This window comes from Centropristis striata, chromosome 14, assembly GCF_030273125.1.
Source record: "Centropristis striata isolate RG_2023a ecotype Rhode Island chromosome 14, C.striata_1.0, whole genome shotgun sequence".
Taxonomy (NCBI): domain Eukaryota; kingdom Metazoa; phylum Chordata; class Actinopteri; order Perciformes; family Serranidae; genus Centropristis; species Centropristis striata.
This window is the reverse complement of record NC_081530.1, coordinates 26440059-26459442: the sequence shown is the minus strand read 5'-3', so window position 1 is coordinate 26459442 and position 19384 is coordinate 26440059. Positions and strand designations below refer to the sequence as shown.

Sequence of the window (19384 nt, the reverse complement as noted above, 5' to 3'; positions counted from 1 at the left end):
CACTGACGCTCTCTACAAAAAGGGGCAGAGCCGCCTCTTTTTCTTAAGGAACTCAGATCTCTGGACATCTGTAGTGAGATGCTGCAAATGTTTTATCACTTTGTGGTGGCAAGTGTGTTGTTTTATGCTGCAGTCTGCTGGGGAGGCAGCATCAGACACAGAGATGCAAGGCGGTTGGACAGACTGGTCAAAAAAGCAGGTGGTGGAGAGATGCACTGTCAAGATGTTCGAGGCCATCCTGAAATACCCGGATCATCCGCTACACAAAACCTTTATGGACCAAAAAAACAACAACAGCAGTGGACGGCTCCTCTCTCTTAGTTGCAGGACGGAGAGATACAAAAGATCCTTCGCTCCTACAGCCATCAGGCTGTCTCATTCTTCAAGAGATTCTACCAGACGACCTGAATTTTCCCTCGGGGATAAATTAAGTAATAAAGTCATTTTGATTTGATTTACTTGTGTATAGCCTGGATGAAGTATTTTATTATTACTCTCTATATACGGTATGGCAGATATGCATATTTGTGTGGTACAGTAATAAATAAAGAAATAAATAAAGACGTGTCGTTTTCGTGCAGCTCTGTCTTGTTGATGGTGTAAAACTTGATCCACGTGCTCGCTTCTGTTTACACTGCTGCGTGATGACGTCAAACAGAACCCCACCCCGCACGACGAGCTGCTTGGCAACATGAGAGAGAGAGAGCAGGAAGATCTGCAGCAGCCAAGTGAGCAACCTGCACACTCTAGACACAAAAAACACCACAATCATCGCTCGGCCGCACAATGGAGGATGCAGAGAAAGGTAACTGTTTTGTTGAAATGTCTCCCAGTGATTGTGCTGTTATCTGAAAATGTTTTCAAACTACTTTTTTTTTTAAAACATGAAAGTTAGCAAACTAGCTAACTTTGCGCACTGACTGGAGTTAGTCAGTTGAGAACATATGTTACTTTTCAAACTAAAATAAAGTGCGTTTTTGGCACAGAGATAACGGCGAGGCGCTTTAGAAGAAATTAAATCTTTCTGACACATCAATAGACTGCCAACATTGTGCAAGAATTATCACGGAAGTAGAGAATTACACAGCATTTGTTCCAACTTGTGCGATGAGCTAACGTTACTTCAGTAAAATATAAGGAAGTTGTCCTGTCAGTTAAAGTAAACAATAAGTAGGACAACAATTGGACACATACTGAGTTATACGTTAGGTGTAGACTTTCCAAAGTTTGAAGATGAGGTCGTATTGGAATTGTTTTTAGATTTGGTGACAAATGAATGAGTAGTTCATCTTTAAAATTAGGTTAAACCCGTTTGATAGCGCATTGTGTTTTATACATTTCCCCACTATACCTGTTCTAGTCACGCCACTCTGTCCACATTTCTGGTATTTTTGAGCAAGACAAAAAGCGTTTAGTTTGCACGTAGCACATTCCAGTCTACGATACAAGGCTGTGAGGTCAAACAGGCCTAAGTGTGACTGCCAAGTATTTTAATATAAGGAAAAGGAGGTGAGTGCATGAACCACAGGTATGCTGTGAATGCATTGTAGCAGGTATTCCTGCTTCCTTCCCTTTCCTACCTACCTGGACATTTCCATTCCTGCTAGGCAGCCATCTGCTCTGTCATACCTCCACACCCCTTACCCATCCTTTCAGGTTTGTGTACTTGTAGATTGCAGTAGTTGCTTCTCAGGCAAGTGCATGTGTGACATTTTTGCAACAAATAAAACTTGTACGTAGGACTCGTAGAATGGCCTTGTACTTGTTGTGGAAAGGAGCAAGTGCCATACGTTTATTTGTTCACCTCAAGGGAATGCCAGGTAAACAAGGCACAGCCCTGACCTAATTCCATGTGGGCGACAACACTCTTAAACCACCACCAGAAATGTAATTTCCTCACATCTGCATGTTTGTTTTTTTTGCCTCAAGTTTAAAAATAGTATATACTCTAAGGAAAGTCAAAGCATATTTTATATGTTGACAGATGTAACCTGTTACTGCTTGATAGTGTGTGCCTAATAATATCAGACTGATTGAGATGCATGCCAGGCAATTATGCCAGTCTCTGTCAAATTGATGTATTTTTAAGAAAATTGTCTCTTAGTCTTTGTTGTTTAGGGGCTTCTTGTCTGGCTGCTTGTCTCGTGACCAAGTTCCTCTTTGGAAGTGTAGGTTTCCTGTGCTACGCATGCCTTCAAGGTTTTCCCTTGACGCATTACATTACTTTCCGTGTGTGTGCAACTGATTCAGCAGTTCAGGCAGAAAATCACTTGTATTTTTGTGGCCTGTATGTGGCTTTAAAAAACCAATAGAAATGCACTTCTGCTATATAACAGAAGTGCATTTCTATCTTTTTCTTTTGTCATTGTGTACCTTTTTCATTTTATCATAGGAAGTGATTAGTTCTCGTTTTTATATTGCAACTACAGATGGTGAAGTTCTTTTTTCATGCTTTCATATAGGTCTCTATGGTAGCTGTATACAAGCACCATCTGTCTGCTATCCTAATAATGTTTCTCCTTGTCACTGTCACCTGTTGGCTTTCAGCCCACTCAGTAACCGTTACTTGAGATAAAAAAAGACTCTAAAGTACATCATTACAGATCTCTACTTTTAAGCCTGTTTATTCAATGCAGTTTTTAGGTAGTCTTCCACAATTGTCCTCAGTATTTCAGGTGAAACATTAAAAATAAGAGGATAAAAAGGAGCTAGGTTTGCAGGGTTTTAAAAGGAGGGAGGTCGGTGTGCATGTTGAGTGGTTTGACTGGTGCTTCTCAAGCAGCTGTCAGGGGAGTGAAGTCTGCTCTCTTCTGATTGTGTTTATGTAGATGACCTTTATGATAACAGACATATCTTTCTCTGTGCATGCTTTGCCTGCAGTTTAATGGATTTTCCAGAAGTAAATTCAGATCAAATGGATCCCTTTTTTTTATCAAAGTTTGAATATCTTTGCATCAGTAGTTCTTGCTTTATAGATGTGCCTGATATACTTTGGAAAAGTTTATTGATTTGTTAGCATATTGTTGGGATATTGGTGCTATCGGTATAATTATAGTGTAAATGTCCCCTAAAGGTTTTATTCCCTTAAACTGCACCAGTACATCTCACACCAAGCTTCTATATAAAAAATGTGGGATTTATAGCTTGACAAGAATGTCATACATGATCTGTACTACTTGAATCTTTTTGGTATTTTCCTCCTTCTTGATAGAGGCTTATGGTCTTGGGTCAAATCAGATGTTAAAAAATGTGACAGTCAGGCTTGCCAATCTACAGTATCTTGTTTTCCAACTCAGATGTCTAATGAAATTGATCACAAACTGCGGCCAACATTTTTGCTTTATTAGATTTCAGTTTGGCTCGACTGGATGATCACTGGGACTGGGATCACAGATACCCCCCCGCCGCCAACCATGTACAGCTGACTTGTTTGTGGTACAAATGTGTTTCACTAGAACAAAATCATACTTTCCACCATAATGTCCACCACTCATGTTATCAAGTGTTTGAAAGCCTGTAGTGACAAACTTTGAGACAAGGCTTGTGATTAGCTGTATTGATTTGAGAATTTTGTTTGCGGTCTTGTGTAAATGTTCCATGTAGGTGGAACTGAATGCTTGTTTCCCACATCCGTCACTAAGTTTGCTCAAAAAAACATGTCTGAGCACCAGCCCTGGTTGTCACAACTCATTTTAAAAAGAGCTCTTGAAGGGCCTAATGTGAGCCTTTACTGAACTAAACTAAAATCCTGTATGTAACTAAGCTCCCAGAAAATCTGCAGGTCCATTGATGTCTGCAGATTGCACGTTTCCTCCCAAAGATTGAAGGGAAATCCCCCTTTCTTTTAAAAAAACTTTGATCTTTGAGCTGATTGCTACATGAATGAAAGTTAGCATAAGTGGCATATGGTTAAAATGTACTGTGTTTTATATAATTATTCCCACTTTTTTTTAAAGCTTTTTTCATTGCTCAGCTTACTGCAGCAATGAGAGAGAGTATAGGATATCACAACATTTATGACAAGACTAGTTGAGCCAAAGATACCTTTTATAAGTTTATGTAAATAGTTTCTGTAGCTATAAAAATGTGGTCTCTAATATACGATAAACTAAAATTATGCAGTAGCCATTTCATTCATTGTCATTTAACTTCTTCTGTATGGAGAATTTCTCATTAACCTGTGAGATTTGGCCAAGCAGAGGTCTCACCTGTCTGGTACCTCTGGCATCAGACGGAGTATCTTCCAACATGACACTGAAGAGAAACATTGGGCCTTGCTGTCAAATGGAACTATAAAAAAACAGGGTATAGGTAAACATAACTACTTCTGTACATGGTTTTTTAGGTCACGTAGAAGGTGACGTAGACCGTAACGTATTCACGTACAGAAGTTTACCTGCAAGTTCACTTAAAATAACGAGTTGACTTTTAGTTTAAAACAAAACACGAACAACAATCTCCTGGGTCAAAGTCCTGTGTTCGTTTGATCTACCACATCCCCTCCTGCCCAACCCAAATGGATTTTATCTGTATTTATATCTACTATGTAGCCTCGCTTCCTACTTCACTCCTGTCGCGGCCATCATAATAGCTACGGCCACTAGAGGTCACCGCCTGACAAAAAAAAGCAACATATTGGCTCAGAAATACACGTGTCTCCTACAAATTTGAGTGTGTTATATTTCACAGCTATTCTAACAAACAGCCAATGAGAACAGCTAGCATCAGGCTAGCTTAGTATAGATGTAGTGCCACAGTAAAACTACTGTCCATTTACAGTACATCTACAGGGTCTGTGTCTTTCTTCCTGTTTTCCCATGATGCACATGTCTTGTTAACTTTGAGGCCACTCGCACTGCATCTCAAGTCATCTATGTCTCATGATTCTTGTTTTAGGCTAATCATGTGACAGGGTATGCCATGAATAGTGAGGTAATGGAGCTCATGCAGTGCTTCATTATCCACTTAAAAAAGTCTGTTTGTTTCTGGTTACAGTCTGGGTAGATGGGCACCCATGGGTTGTTTTTTTCAGTGCTGTTATCTGTTTTTAAATAAATTAAAGAATCCAACCCAAGGACACGCTGAAATTGGAGGTTTGTTCAAAGACTATTTTCAAAACAAATTTGTGACTTTGGTGGAATTTTCTTTTTACAATATTTAATCATGTAACCAATTCAAGCATACCGGGGATTTTCATTTTAACAAATGTCACATGAATCCGGTGACGCTCATGAATGAGTGGATCCACTGGTCAGGCAGCTCGTGGAGTGGAAATAATGTTGAGTATTAATTGTGATCTAAAAGCTATAAATAAAGTGTTCATTCGCGGGGTAGGATTCATTGCTCTTGATGTGGGTCTATTCTACTACATGTGTGCATGATGACACTTGATAGTTTGTGATGAGAGCCTGTATGTGTGTCCCTTCCTGGGATGACCTTGCTGAATGAAAGCCTGACTTTGCAGTTCAGGCAGGCCACAGTTTCATTAGTTAGCCTGGCATGAGTGATATGGATTGAACAGAACATCATAATTTATGTCATTCTGTATCATAGACTATAAAATAGAAGAAGAAGAAGAGTACTTTATTAATCCCACAATGGGGAAATTCAACCTCTGCATTTAACCCATCCTTATTTTACACACAAGTGAACACACCATGCAAGGAGCAGTGGGCAGCACATTACTGCGCCCGGGGAGCTGTGCAGGGGGGTTAAGTGCCTTGCTCAAGGGCACGTCAGTCCTAGACCTGTCAGTACCGGGATTCGAACCAGCGACTCTCCAGTTACAAGCCTGATTCCTAACCTCTAGGCCACGGACTAGAAGCAGCAGCCTCAAAATATCTAAATTTGGAAAAAGTACAAAAGGAGCAAGGGCTGGATCTCACTAGGTAGCCACACCATAAAGCATACCTTGCAATCAGACTTCTTCTTGCAACCAGTGGAGTCGCCCCCTGGTGGCCATAAGAAATAATGCAGGTTTAAGGCACTTCTGCATTAGCTCCACTTTTAGACCTGGAGGCTGTCACTTGTTCTGTATAGAAACAAACGGCAACAAGTGTACAGAAAAGGTTAATCGTAGTTGGTTTCTAAGTTGACTTATGGTTTTGGACATTTCTGTACTGATCTTTACCATGTTGATGTCAGCATCGTCAAAACCCTACCTTTTCATAGTAATGGAGAGTGATGGCATAAGTCATAATGCAGTTTCATGTGTAAATTACTTTATAACCATGGACTATGTTGGTGCTTACTTTTTTTTACTCTTTATCAGAGAAAACTTCTGTCTTGATCCTCTCACCTAGGGGGCTTGTTTTCAAGTATTACAGGATAATCTTAGGACAAATTTACATGTGAATTTTAGTCATGCCTTCTACTAGGAACATTCAATTTTCCATAGCATCTACATCCAATAAAACTAGTTCTGGAATGTCACCAGGCTGCTTTTCCACTTTACTGCAGTCTTGAGGGTATCAGCAGGTGCTTGCACACGCTCGCTGTCTATTGACACTCCTTGAATTTCATTGAATGAAGTGAGACATGACCTACTCTGGCATATTCTCTGTTTTCATGCAGGTTGAATTCCTGCCTCATATCTCTCCTCTCAGAATTTGCTGGAGGAAAAATGTGATTTGTTGTTTATACCTGATACAGATCGAGCATGTACCTTTGAAAAGGTAAATTTATTACTAGCATGTATGAAGCAAAGGTGAAACAACTCGCCAATTAAACAATTCAGAAAAATTAATTGGCAGCTATTTTGATAATTGATTGTTCATTTATGTAAAAATGCCCAAAGTTATTTGGTTCCAGCTTCTCAAATTTGAATATTTGATGTTTTGTTTTGTCTTCGATTAAATTAAAAGAAAAAAAATCTGGGATTTTGAACTGTTTGATGTGCAAAACATCAATTTGAATGTATCAGCTTATGCTCAATGGCAATTTTTCGATTCATCAAGAAAATAATGGAATTGATAATAAAAATGATCATTAGTCGCAGCCCTAGTATGGACATGCAAACACACACAGGGGCACGTGCTCTCTTATCCACACATAGAGCACTTTTCCTCAAGAACACACACAATACCAAGTGTAGCCTCTGGCATCCTCTCCCCTCCATTCTAGCTGACTAGCATTACTGCTGCTCCAAGCTGGACCGGCCAGCCTGGATTAGCGCTTCACTGTAATCTGGGACACTGCAGATTATGCTTTTCATCCAGCCCCCCCCCCACCTCACACACACACACACACCATGTGACCAGCCCACACAAATGGGACCTCTTTTATTTCCTCCTTGGATGACAGGCTTGATGACGGAAAGTGAGGGAGGGAATTGACAGAGAAGACCTGAGAGTATTGAACCAGAGTGTCACGCAATATCACTGCAGCGTGAGCTCTGCTTACAGTGGCTAGCAGCTGAAAACGGCACTGATTGCACAAATGGATGTTTGAAGGATGGATTGAGGATTGACCTTTGGGATTACGGTGGAGAGGAAGAGGGTGTGTGTAGAGAGAGAGTGTGTGTGTGTTACAGCTGTTTGAATGGACAGGTAACTTATTAACAGCAAGAAAGGAGCAGAGGGTGCACAACGCCTTGGCCTGCTGCAGAGACAGAAATTGGAAATCAGCTTCACTTTACTCTCACTCTGACCTTCTGACCATCTGAAAGCCAATACAAAACCTCCTCCAGTGTGCACACACATTGGGATATTGTGTCCCTCTGTCACACACACCACAAGCGTCCAGGACGGTGTAAACAAGGAGACACAGAGCCAGCACGAGCCAGGATCACATGCAGACAATCAGCACTCTGCTGCCTTTGCCTAGGTAGTGGTGGTGGTTGGGAGGTGGTAGTCGCTCCGACCAACACACTCTACAAGCTGTAAACATGGAGCCCCTGGAGGAATACCACTCTCCGTTTGACTTTGAACAAGGAGTCAACGCCAGCTACCTCTACCTCTCCCCGGCCTACAGCGACACACCGCCCAGCTCACCAGCTGTCAAAACCAGAGGTAATCACAAGGAGGAAAGGGAGAGGCCGGGCGCAGGATGTGAAGACTGTGTGTGTGTGTGTGTGTGTGCACGCGTGCGCGTGTGTGTGCGTGTGTGCGTGTGTGTGTGTGTGTGTGTGTGTGTGTGTGTGTGTGTTCATTGTACGAGCAGAATTTGGGGGAACACAACACAGCCGTGTGTTTGAGACAGCATCTTTTCTCAACTCTTAGTCTTTCTTTTAATTTATAAAAAGGACAATGCTAAATAATTATACTTCTAAATTAAATTCAGTTTAATTTAGTATGGTTCTGATTATTTTATTGCAAACCTCATGTCCAGTAGTAGACCAAATGTTTCATCTGTCTTGCTTTTTTCCCCCTTCCATCTCTTCTTATATATAGATAACAAGTTGACAGAAAACTTGTGATGAAATTTGTGTTTATGTGAAGAGTTGAGTGTGCTGTCTGCAAATTTTATATTTTGATTATTTCATGCATAGAATATTCTGGCCTGTCTTTCCGCTTTAAGTAAATTGCCCATACATTTGATGCTGTATTTTCTTATGACTATCATTACTTTTGTAGGAATAAGGACCATACACTATCAGTGATGTGATATAGTGAATAAGTCAAGATTATATTGCACAGTATGTTAGAGACCACATGTTGGTGGCAGTTGATGTGTCATGGCTGAGTTTCTGTGTCTCAACACCTTGTGCTGTTGTCTCACAAACACAAATGATCTCAAATTTTGTGAGACCTACTCCAGCAAATGATGGCTAATTTAGTCGTGCCTAGCAGACTGCACCCATTATCATGCTGGGATAAGGGAGAGAAACACTCTCTTTGTTTGTATGTCTTTAAACCAATCACAATCATCTTGGGCGGTGCTGAGCCCCGGATGCAGGGACAGTTACCCTGCGAAACAGACAGCAGAAGGGATGTGCTGCCTGCTGTCTGTTTACCAAGCATTCGTCAGCCGTATAGCTTTCTAATTGTTATAGATTTGCTACAGAAAGTTAGGTGGTCATTGGGCAGGGCATGTTAGTAAGAGGAAATGAGCTAAAGCAGAGGGGTGGGGCAGTAATGTGAGTATGTTTGGTACAGCGAGCCAAACTTCTGCCAACATCCACATACAAGCTTCTCTCTTTCTGTCTCTGGCTTTTTGTCTGTTTTTTCTCTCTTGCTCTCAGCACCTACTGATGGAAACACACCTCCAAGGCATACATTCGCTGCCTAGCTACCTCCACACAGACATACAGATCTCACATTGCTGCCTGCAGAAATGTGTTACAAAACTGTACATAGCAGATAACGCAGGCAAGGTGTCAGCCTACAGAACCTGTTCTTCCCACCCTGAGGAAGTCTTACAAAACAGCAGCATAATGTAGCGTAGCAAAGTAAAAGTACTATTTAACAAGGAGGGGGATTTGTTTTATTAGTAACTCTGTAATCGGGTGTGTATTTCTATATATCTTGTGTGTCTGTGTGTAAGTAGTACCGCTGTGTCATTGGCAATGGGAAGAGAGGGCAAATGTAAGATGTGAGAAAGAGATATGAGGGGGAAAGAGCTTGAGGGCAGATGAAGTAACGCTTCTAAGGAAGAGTGGGGGTGGTTTCAAGACAATTCCCACTCATTTAATTACTGTAATGCCTGCCTCTGTGTTGGCTGTAAAAATGATTTACTCATTTTGAGTTCAATCTCTTGCATGTTAGGACATATATATTATTTTCACTTGTGTCACATCCAATCAGCACTTCTTATTCCCGTGGTATTAATTAATGGTAGGACTAGTAATGGCACAGCCCAGGCCTGAGCTCATGTTAACACGATGTGATTGGGAGGCTGAGGAACGGTGTTAACCTACTGCATGAATAGCTTTCCAGGCAGTTGTGAGGAAATTCCAGTGTACTCTACGTGGGAGTATATATTTGTGAGCTTCTTGTGATTGGACATACTGTCTCAGTGTTCGCAGTTTTGGGTGTTTGGAATTTCGGGGTGTGGCATGAAGGAGACAAAGATGTGATAATATGAAACAGCAAAGGCAGGGAATCTACATATTTGAGAGGCTGAAAGCAGCATTTTCTGCCCCTTTTCCATTAAAAAAACATTTTAAAGATTAATATAATAGTTTGATTTTTTTTTCTGTTTGATTGACTAATCGTTGCCTCTCTAGATGCTAGGCTAATGTTTTATTAAAGTCTACTCTCTGTTTTGGCCTCTTCTCAGTCTTCAGTTCTGCCCCTGCTGAGGTAACGGCACAGTGTAGTCCCAATTTCCTTTCTTTAGAAGTTCCTTTTTTGTATCCTTCCTTGTTACACTGTTTTGTTCAGCTCTTGGGTTTCCTCTTTCTTCGTTATACACGATCCTATTTTTGCCCCAGCTACTGTATTTTTAATTTTCCTCTGAGTCCCTCAAATACGAGGACAGACCAGATAGGCTTGTGATTCCCTATTCCAGCTCAGTTTTGGCCCACTACATCCTCACCCGCCGTCCTTTTGACTGACAGGTCCTAACAACTCTTTTGCTCTGTTCTCTCACGCTGTCTGAGCCCAGGATGTCTCCATCTAGAAAGTTCTTTGTATTATTGATGCACTGCTGCTCCTACTGGGCATGGATCTGTCAGAGACGGCAACATCAAAGCCACTGTGTTCACTGTATACTGTGTATACTGTATGTGTGGAGTGAATATATGATTCTGTGTGTGAGAGAGAGAAGGTGTTTGGTGAAATTGTACAGGAATTAAAGTGTTTCCCTCTTGGCTACCACCATCATCAAACAGCATCTTTAGCATCCTTAATTTTCCTAATCCAACCCTCACGTGTTTCACATAATCACCTGCTACCAGCTTCTTTCTCCTCCTCGTCCTCCAGGGGAACAAGCATGACAGTAGAGTTTGACAACCAACATCAGCCTCCCATTCCATCCCACCTGTTCACTGTCACACAGCAAACATGGGCACCAACATGTGTTTTTAAAAAAAGATGAGCTGTCACATGACTCGCCAGGTGACACGAACAGATGGATCTAACTATTTTTATTTTACCTCACAGGTTCCCAGCAGCATCCGGACTCAGTCCCGGAGGTAGGCGAAGATGCAGTGACGTCTGTCAGTCCCGCTTCCCCTCCCCCCCCCATGACGGAGGAAGAGCAGCAGGAGCTTCAGGAAGAGCTGGTCAAGGTCAGGTCAGGGGGGATTAAAAGGTCTTGGTTCAGAGAGTCAAGATCAGGTGTTGTATTCACAAATACTGGAGAATGTTATAAAAGCAGGCAACAATATGCCTCTGTAGCTCATCCAACCACTTACCATGCTTCACATGTTGGATTTGTCATACCCATGACAGCCAATATTTCCAGCAGCTTGGAGCATCTTGTTTGTTGTGGTTTATCACCTGGAGAGACAATGGTTCACATTGTTTGCTTGTTTCAAAAAAGTTAAAACTTTCTCAAATTGTAAAATCAAAACTGTCAGATGCAGCAACTTCTCTTCTACCTTAATTTCTCAATGAGGTAGAAAAAAGCAGAAAGCTTCCAGTCCCCAGGTTTTTTTGTTGTTGTTTTTTTTTAACTTTTTAACGTGAGAAAATCAGGTTAAACTAAATATTATAATGGCAGAGTACTTTTGCATACTTTCCCACAGTCCAAATACATGCACTTAGGTTTAATTGGTGACTCTAAATTGCCCGTAGGTGTGAATGAGAGCGAGACTGTCTGTCTCTGTGTGTCAGCCCTGCGATAGACTGGCGACCTGTCCAGGCAGTACCTCGCCTCTCGCCCAATGTCAGCCGGGATAGGCTCCACCCCCCCGCGGCCCGAGTGCAGATAAGCGGAGAATGATAATGAATGAATATCTGACTTTGTGCATGTGTGTGTGTGCAGGTTGAGGATGAGATCCAGACGCTGACCCAGGTGCTGGCAGCCAAGGAGAAGCAGTTGGCAGACATTAAGAGGAAGCTGGGCATCACACCTCTCAATGAGCTGAAACAGAACTTCACCAAAACCTGGCAGGAGGTCACCACCTCCAACGCGTAAGTTCTCAACTACCACAATATGCTGACGTCTGACATGAGAGCACACTATATATTCATTTGTTTCTCATTATGACCTCTTGATTACAGGCACTAACCCCTTTTATGAGATAACTTTTGTGGCAGCAAGCCCTTTGACCTCATGGCCAACAGCTTTATTATCCACCGATTTTCCAACATATGCACGCTGCTTCTTTTCATAAGGTTTAATTTTTTGCCTGAAAACATGGTTAACTGTTGAGAGAAGGTTCTTTCGCTGCTGAACAATGAGGAAAAAGATGTCAGTGCTCTTGACAAGCTGCCTGTAGCATGCATGAAAGCCGCTTGATGGCTTTTATATTACAGGAAACGAGCAGCTTTGTGATGCTTTCGGGCTTTTTTTGTTTTTTAATGAAAAAGACATTGAAGTCAATTCTGACCTTGATGCCTCTTTTCAGTCTTTGATCTCTCTGTCTCTTTTCATTGCTTTCATATTTTTTTTGCTCCTCATCACTTCTCCCTCACCCTCCCTCTGTCTCCCCTGCTCTCTGTTCCAGCTATAGGAGGACATCTGAAACACTGTCTCAGGCAGGTCTGAAGGCCTCGGCCGCATTCACTAATGTGGGGACAGCCATCACCCGGAAGCTTGAGGATGTCAGGTGAGTGAGACGGGAGACACCAGTGTGACTTTAAAAGTAGATCATATTTTGCGAAGCACCACAGTGTCCAGCCAGTCATGCAGTATGATGACCACAAGTCTTCCCATCGCCAGACAGAAAGTTGTGTAGTGTGAATTAAGCTTTAGGTGAGCTGTGAGATTTAGTCCATTAACCTCTTATGATTCGGCCCCACTGTATAGAGATTTTGGGGTTGTGAGTAGAGGATTTTTATAGTAAGTCAATGATAGATGTCACCAGTTGTGGAAGAAGTATTCCGATTCCTTACTTAAGTCAAAGTAAAAATACCACACTGTGAAATTACTCCACTACAATTAAAAGTCCTCCATTCAAAACTAACTTCAGTAAAAGTACAGAAGTATCGGCATCAAAATGTACTTAAAGTATCAAAAGTACTCAATATGCAGAATATAATCCAAATATATTATTAGATTATTATTAATATTATTATTATTATTATTATTGATGCATTTATGTGAGAAGCATTTTAATTTTCATTTGAACTAGTTAATATACTGTAATAGGGTTTTTTGTTTTTTTTAAAAAAAAGGTCTAATTACTAAATTATTAAATGTATCATATTTTTTATGTTAAATCTTGACCTGAAAAGTGACTAAAGTTGGCAGTTAAATGTAGTGGAGTAAGAAGTACAATATTTGACTCAAAATGTAGTAGTGTAGAAGTTTAAAGTTACATAAAATTGAAGTTACATTCCATCACTGGATGTCACATAGAAGTGATGTAAACCATCTGAAAGCTGGGGATCTGAAGATTAATTTGAGATGCTCAGCACTGTGTCAAGTTTTTCTGGTGGTAAATCGCTAATAAAAATATCTTAATTAATCAATCAATTAAAACCAAGGAGTATAAGGGTTCAGAACATGAATGTATGGCTTTCTGAAGTCCATTTCCATACTCAACTGTGTCTAATAAGTTGTTGCAGCAATTTCTTTGTTTGATACAATTGTTACACACATACAAAATGGTCAAAATAGCTTTAAAATCGAGCCTGCTTCAGCCTCTAAAAAGAAAAGAAAACTGCAAAAAAAACAACAAGGGGCTTACTATCTCCAATTTCTTGCTTACTTGCTTGCTTTGCTGTTGTCTGTTTCATTTTGCACAAACCTAATTTAACATCATATCTATGTATATGCCTACTGTAGCGAATGCAGTATTTTACCATTTATAATCTTTAAATGGCCATTATAATCACATTACTGTTCACAACTACCACCTTTCTCTATTATCTTCTCCTTATTCACAACAGGAATATATTATGGTAGCAGTACATCTAATAAATTGATTATCTGTCCTCAAATTCTGCTTTCAAAGTGGCTCCTATAATATCCACCAATACATTATTGCTAATATTTCCTGCTTAAACAAGGCTTAACAGCAGCAACAGATTGTTCCATTGAGATGTAGCTGCAGTTGACCCCCTTACCCCGCCCCCCGATCCTAATCTGTTTTCTCCCCTGTCATCCTTCTTCTCTTTGGATTACTGAGCTGCAAACAAGATTATTAGGCCCCTCAAAGCACCAGAGTGCTGAGAAACGCAGCCTCAACACAGAGCTGGTTTTGGGGGTGGGGGGGTTGAAGGGGTGTGTGTGTGTGTGTGTGTGTGTGTGTGTGTGTGTGTGTGTGTGTGTGTGTGTGTGTGTGTGTGTGTGTGTGTTTGATGACAAGATATTCCCCCATAATACACAGGATTAACACACACCCACTGTGTTAAATCACAATCAATCTTAATGGGATAAAGCAGGATTTATAGGATTTATGCACTTGGAATACTCGCTGATTGAACATATAGAAGAATAAATGATTGTATGTTGTGTTTGCACACGTGTGCCTGTCGTCTCTCTTTGTCCTCTTGTCTTTCTGTCTTTGTTCTGTCTAACAAAACCTTGCTAAGATGATCACTAATACCCCTTTTCTTCTCCATAATGCTGTCGGACAGCATGCGCTCATTACAACACTCGGCTAGTATGCCTGTTATGAGGTAAGTTTGTGTTAATGTGACAGTGGCACCCAGTGATGCCCTCTGAGCTACAAGTGTTGAATAAAATATGAAAGAGATGAATGCTACACAGGAGAAAAAAGAAGCTGTATTTTCATGTTATTGATTACATGTATAAAAAAGGTCTTAAATAAGGCTGTGCAGAGTTTTCACCGTTCAGAGCTGCTTTATCAGTGAAGCTGCAGCTTTTATAATCTCAACTAGACAGACCTGCTGTTCCGTCATACTGACAGAGGTCTAGCAAAAATCTTGACTAAAATACGGAGATAAAAGCCATTTGTGAAACCCGAGGCAGCAGCGGTTAGCTGTGAATTCGGAACGCCCACTTTCAAAAACGTACAAATACGTTCTGTTCAGTGTAGTTTACTGGTCTGAAATATAATTGCACACAACTTTCAACCTCTAACCAATTTTTGTGCTCAAATTCTCTAGATTTGAGCATGTTTGATAAGGTGTAGGCCTGGGTGTGTGAGATTAGAACTGCAATTATTTTCATTATTAATAACTCTTTGGGTTATTAACTGATGAATCACCTTAATCATTAATCAAGAGATTTAGTTTTTATCATCAAAGACTAAAATTTTTCATATTTTAAAAGCAAAATCAATATGTTTAACATTATTTCCATTTAAAAAAGTAAACAAATCAATTTATAATTCTAGTTATATAGATATAGATATAGATAGATATAATGTGCCTTATTAATTAAGCTAACTTACTAAAAGTCTCAGCTTTATTCAAGCGTCAGAAATGTAATATATTAGATTCATATACACCATTCCGACCTATATCCAACAAAAATATCATATCATCTATAAGTTTGTGCAGCTCTCTGTAAATCAGAGTTCTTTCCTCTAAATTTTGCTAAGATGTATTTAATTTTTAAATTAATCAAACTTAAGGAATGTGTTGACTGCATGTTCCTCTCATCATGATCATTCTACACTGTCTTGGTTATGTTTTCATGGAAATTAAAACCTCTTAGCACCTTTTCAGGAGAGAATAATAGAACGGGGTCATTTTAAAATCCTTTATTGTCTGTGTTGAGTATCAGATAACATGACCTGTAAAGATGTGATTACAGTCATATCAAGCTGTTTCTTCCTTTTGAATGGGCAACTTGTTGTCTGCATCTCCACTTTCCTGAACTTGTAGAGTGTATAAGCACGTCAAAGACAGTAGTCGCTCTGTGATCTTGATGTTTTATGTATTTTTCTTTCACAGAAATGCACCAACTTTCAAGTCATTTGAAGAGAAGGTCGAGACTTTGAAGGTAACTGATTAAAAACTGATATTGTGGCTGCATTTTTCACACGTACACATTTGAAAATGTTTAAGTGGCACCTCAATGAAGTCTTAAAAACAACAGTGAGATGGTTTACTACTTACTCAGTTGTAGACATCCTTTCAATCAGTGTGTAATATCTGTATTAATAGCTTTATTAAATATTCCTAAAGGTCTCGGACAGTGCATCACCTCTTTTCATTGTGAGTAAAAAATCACCTTTAAACCACTTTTTATTAATTTATATTTAGGGCCCGAGCAGGCAACGACCTGCGAGGTCCCTATTGTATTTCGAATGATTTTTTTTTAAATATTATTATTCTCGTACCCAAATGATTGCATTTTTCACTGCCTGAACATACCCCAAAACTCATGAAACTTTAAATATAAGTCACACCTGGCGAAAAATTGTATAATCTATTGTCATCCTGATTTTTTCACCACTAGGTGGCGCTATAATAAAGGAAAGTGCGTTTTGGCTAATAACTCCCATATAATTTATCGCACACTCAAAAAACGTATATTTAAACATATGTGAAGGGATGTACATGTGGTTATTGCTTTGTATTACCAATGTGTGATGATTAGATTGTAGCGTAACTTAAAAACTGAGACCTTCCCCAAAGTTCTTCGTCGCCTCTACAGACCTAGGAACTGATTTCCATGTAAAGGATTCGAGACGGGAAAAGAATGTCCATCCAAACCATGTGACATTTACCTAACCTCTCTTCAGCTCCAAAAGTCTGCAACACTCGCTATCATTAGTTGAGAAATGGGATCTGTTAACATCAATAAACGAAAGTTTAAAGTTTAACACAGAGCACAAAAACCCCAAAAGTTCCTTGCTCGAGACTACAGAGTGCAAGCATGTATGCTGTGGCCACCAGTGTTTATTTCAGAATAAGAGCACATTGAGTTGAAAAGCAATATCTACTGTATCTAAAGTTAGCTCATGTTAGCCACCACAGGTCATAAGACCAAAGAGCAAATAAGGCTGCAGCAGCAGAATTCCTCTGTGAATTTAAAGGACGTGAAGTTGTATTTAATTGCTTGTAGATAAACCTTGTAAAAGAGAGGTTGAGTTATTTCTTAATTAAAAATGTTCAACACGGGTTTGAATAGATTTAATAGAAGGATGTTTCCTGTTTATGCATTTTGAATTACCTTGATGCATTTTAAATTTAAGCTCTGGAAAGAGCTAGCCAATTTAGTTAAGCAAATTTTTTTCTTCAATCTAATTTTTTGGGTTTTTCAGACTCAAAAAAGCCTGTCAACAACAATAACAAATAAGAGACAAAAAGAAAAACAAAGGACCATGTAAAACCCTCCAAAAAAATAATAATAATAAAAACAAAATATAACTGCTTGCGAGTTACATTCCTTATAATCAGTTATCCTTTCAACAGTCTTCATTGCTGCTCTGTGTCCTGAATAATGTCAATTTCTTGGCAAATTTTACAAATTGTAATGTAATATTTCAATGGTTTTCTGTTGTTGTTTTTTTGGGGGGGAGGGGTTTATGTGTATAAATCCCATAATTAACTTATGGGAGCTAGTAATTTAGTTATTTGGGTCAATAATTCCATTATTCTCCTTGGTCTTTCTCCTCCCCCCACTTTAGACCAAGATGACTCCAGCAGCATCCACCACTGACCCTGGGGACCAGGACCGCGGGAGCCCCACCTCCGAGACTTTGCTCAGTCCGCCTGAAGGCTCGCCCACCCAGGACACGCCGATGAACTGAGACCTGCCTGACCCCCCTCCCTCCCTCCTGACCTCCCCTCCACCCCTCCTCACTTGACCCTCTAACCTCTGGGCCGCCAGCACTCGCCCCCTAAACTGTTGTGTGCCAGTCTCCCTTTATTGAAAACAAGTGACTTACCACAGCCTTCCTTGTAATCTAATTGTCTGGTCTTTTTGTCTGACACGTGCGCTCACTTGGTTACTGGTGTGGAAACTGAAAGCATAGGATGGGTGCAGGCATGTGGTCTCGTGTCGATCGTATATATTTGAGTCTATTCTGGCTCGCTGTGGGAGAACTCCTCCCTGCTGTAAGACTTTCCTTCCCCTCCTGCACTCCTTATTTCTCTGCCTTTGTCTAACCTGCAAAGCTCAGATGCCAAACATGCTCCTAGTTTATATTATTCTTCAAATTAACACAGATTTATATTTAGTTTAAGTTTAGTAAATTGCAGAAATATATAGAAATATAACTTGATCAGAGAAAGATTTACATTTAAAAATGTAAAAAGTTATTATAATCACTTCTTTTCTCTGTCTCCATTTTGGGGGAAAACTGATTTTCTGTTCTGTTTTCTTTCTTATAATAATTTTAAGCACCACACAATCTTAAGGTAGTCTAACACTGTGTTCAGAATATGAATGTATGCCTTTTTGTATCACAGAGGTACAACACTGATGCTGTGAGTCACGGCCGCAGCACCAGACTCCAAAGCTGGTATTTCAAAACACACTTCAGAATAAAAACCATCCATTGTTCCACATTGTTAATACTCTGTCAGAAAATGATCTGCACGCTTAGATAGTTACAGGAAAACAGCCAAGATCAGCAGAACAGAGGCAGAGCAAACACAGGGTGAAGGCTCAGCCTTGACCCGAGGTGAGAGCAGAATAAATGTGTCTCTTCCAGAGCCAGAGTCAATATTTAAACACTTGTCATTGTTTCTGCCTGGGAGGTAACACCTAGTCTCTCCCCTCTCTGTAATACGGATAAAAGCAAGGCAACAGACTCCACTGGCTGTTATTTTATAAACCGATACAGGATAACGGTGTAAAAGACGAGGCTTACCTCTTATAATGTCTGACTTTGTTTTAGCCAGTGTAACAATAGCACGGCTCATGTTTGGTCCTCCACTGAAACATCAAGACAATCATAATTTGTAATAACTTTAAAAGCCCTGTACATGACATTCAGAGCATGTTATCGATTGCTCTGATCATTCTTTGGTCAGGATGTGAATACTCTACTGTGTCTTTACATAGCAGATATTTGTTCACTGCCATATAAATATTCTGAATGTCGTCTACAGCATGTTTAACTTTTCATTCTAGCATCATCTTCAGGTCAACACCTGTCCAATACTTCAGTGTTCAGTGTTTAATGAGAGTAGTCAGCATGCTAATATGCTGTAGTAAGATGGTAAGAATTGTTAACATTATACCAGCTTACCATCATGTTAGCATTTAGTCTTGTTGAGCTTACACCAACATTTTTGCTTCGAGAGGTTTATAGACAATCACACAAAATGATCAAAACCTGCTTCTTTTGATGACTGCAGGTTCATTTACAGTATTTCCTGGACAAAGATGCTTTCATACAGACCAAAAAAACATTTAATAAAGCCACTTAATAAAAGGGGAGACATGCTCATTTTAAGGTTTTACAAGC

At 40.0% G+C, this 19384-nt stretch overlaps 1 protein-coding gene across 5 annotated transcripts; it reads left to right on the top strand.

The window, feature by feature from the left end:
- The first annotated feature begins 672 nt into the window (after nucleotides 1-672).
- On the top strand, nucleotides 673-18474 carry tpd52 (tumor protein D52). Of its 5 annotated transcripts, XM_059350327.1 has the most exons (8): nucleotides 673-805; nucleotides 11043-11170; nucleotides 11869-12017; nucleotides 12554-12655; nucleotides 14631-14672; nucleotides 15915-15963; nucleotides 16149-16178; nucleotides 17597-18474. In XM_059350327.1, exons 1-8 carry the CDS (start codon nucleotides 787-789, stop codon nucleotides 17717-17719), a joined length of 642 nt encoding a protein of 213 aa, XP_059206310.1. In that variant the 5' UTR covers nucleotides 673-786; the 3' UTR covers nucleotides 17720-18474. The 5 variants fall into 5 exon arrangements, with proteins under 5 accessions (XP_059206310.1, XP_059206313.1, XP_059206312.1 ...); XM_059350330.1 differs by lacking the exon at nucleotides 14631-14672; XM_059350329.1 differs by lacking the exon at nucleotides 16149-16178.
- Nucleotides 18475-19384: the final 910 nt, after the last annotated feature.

Excerpts from the sequence above, each read along its gene's own strand:
- tpd52 (XM_059350327.1), top strand. Across the intron at positions 12,018-12,553 it reads GAGGTCACCACCTCCAACGC|CTATAGGAGGACATCTGAAA; the intron begins GTAAGTTCTCAA and ends TCTCTGTTCCAG. Across the intron at positions 12,656-14,630 it reads CGGAAGCTTGAGGATGTCAG|CATGCGCTCATTACAACACT; the intron begins GTGAGTGAGACG and ends GCTGTCGGACAG.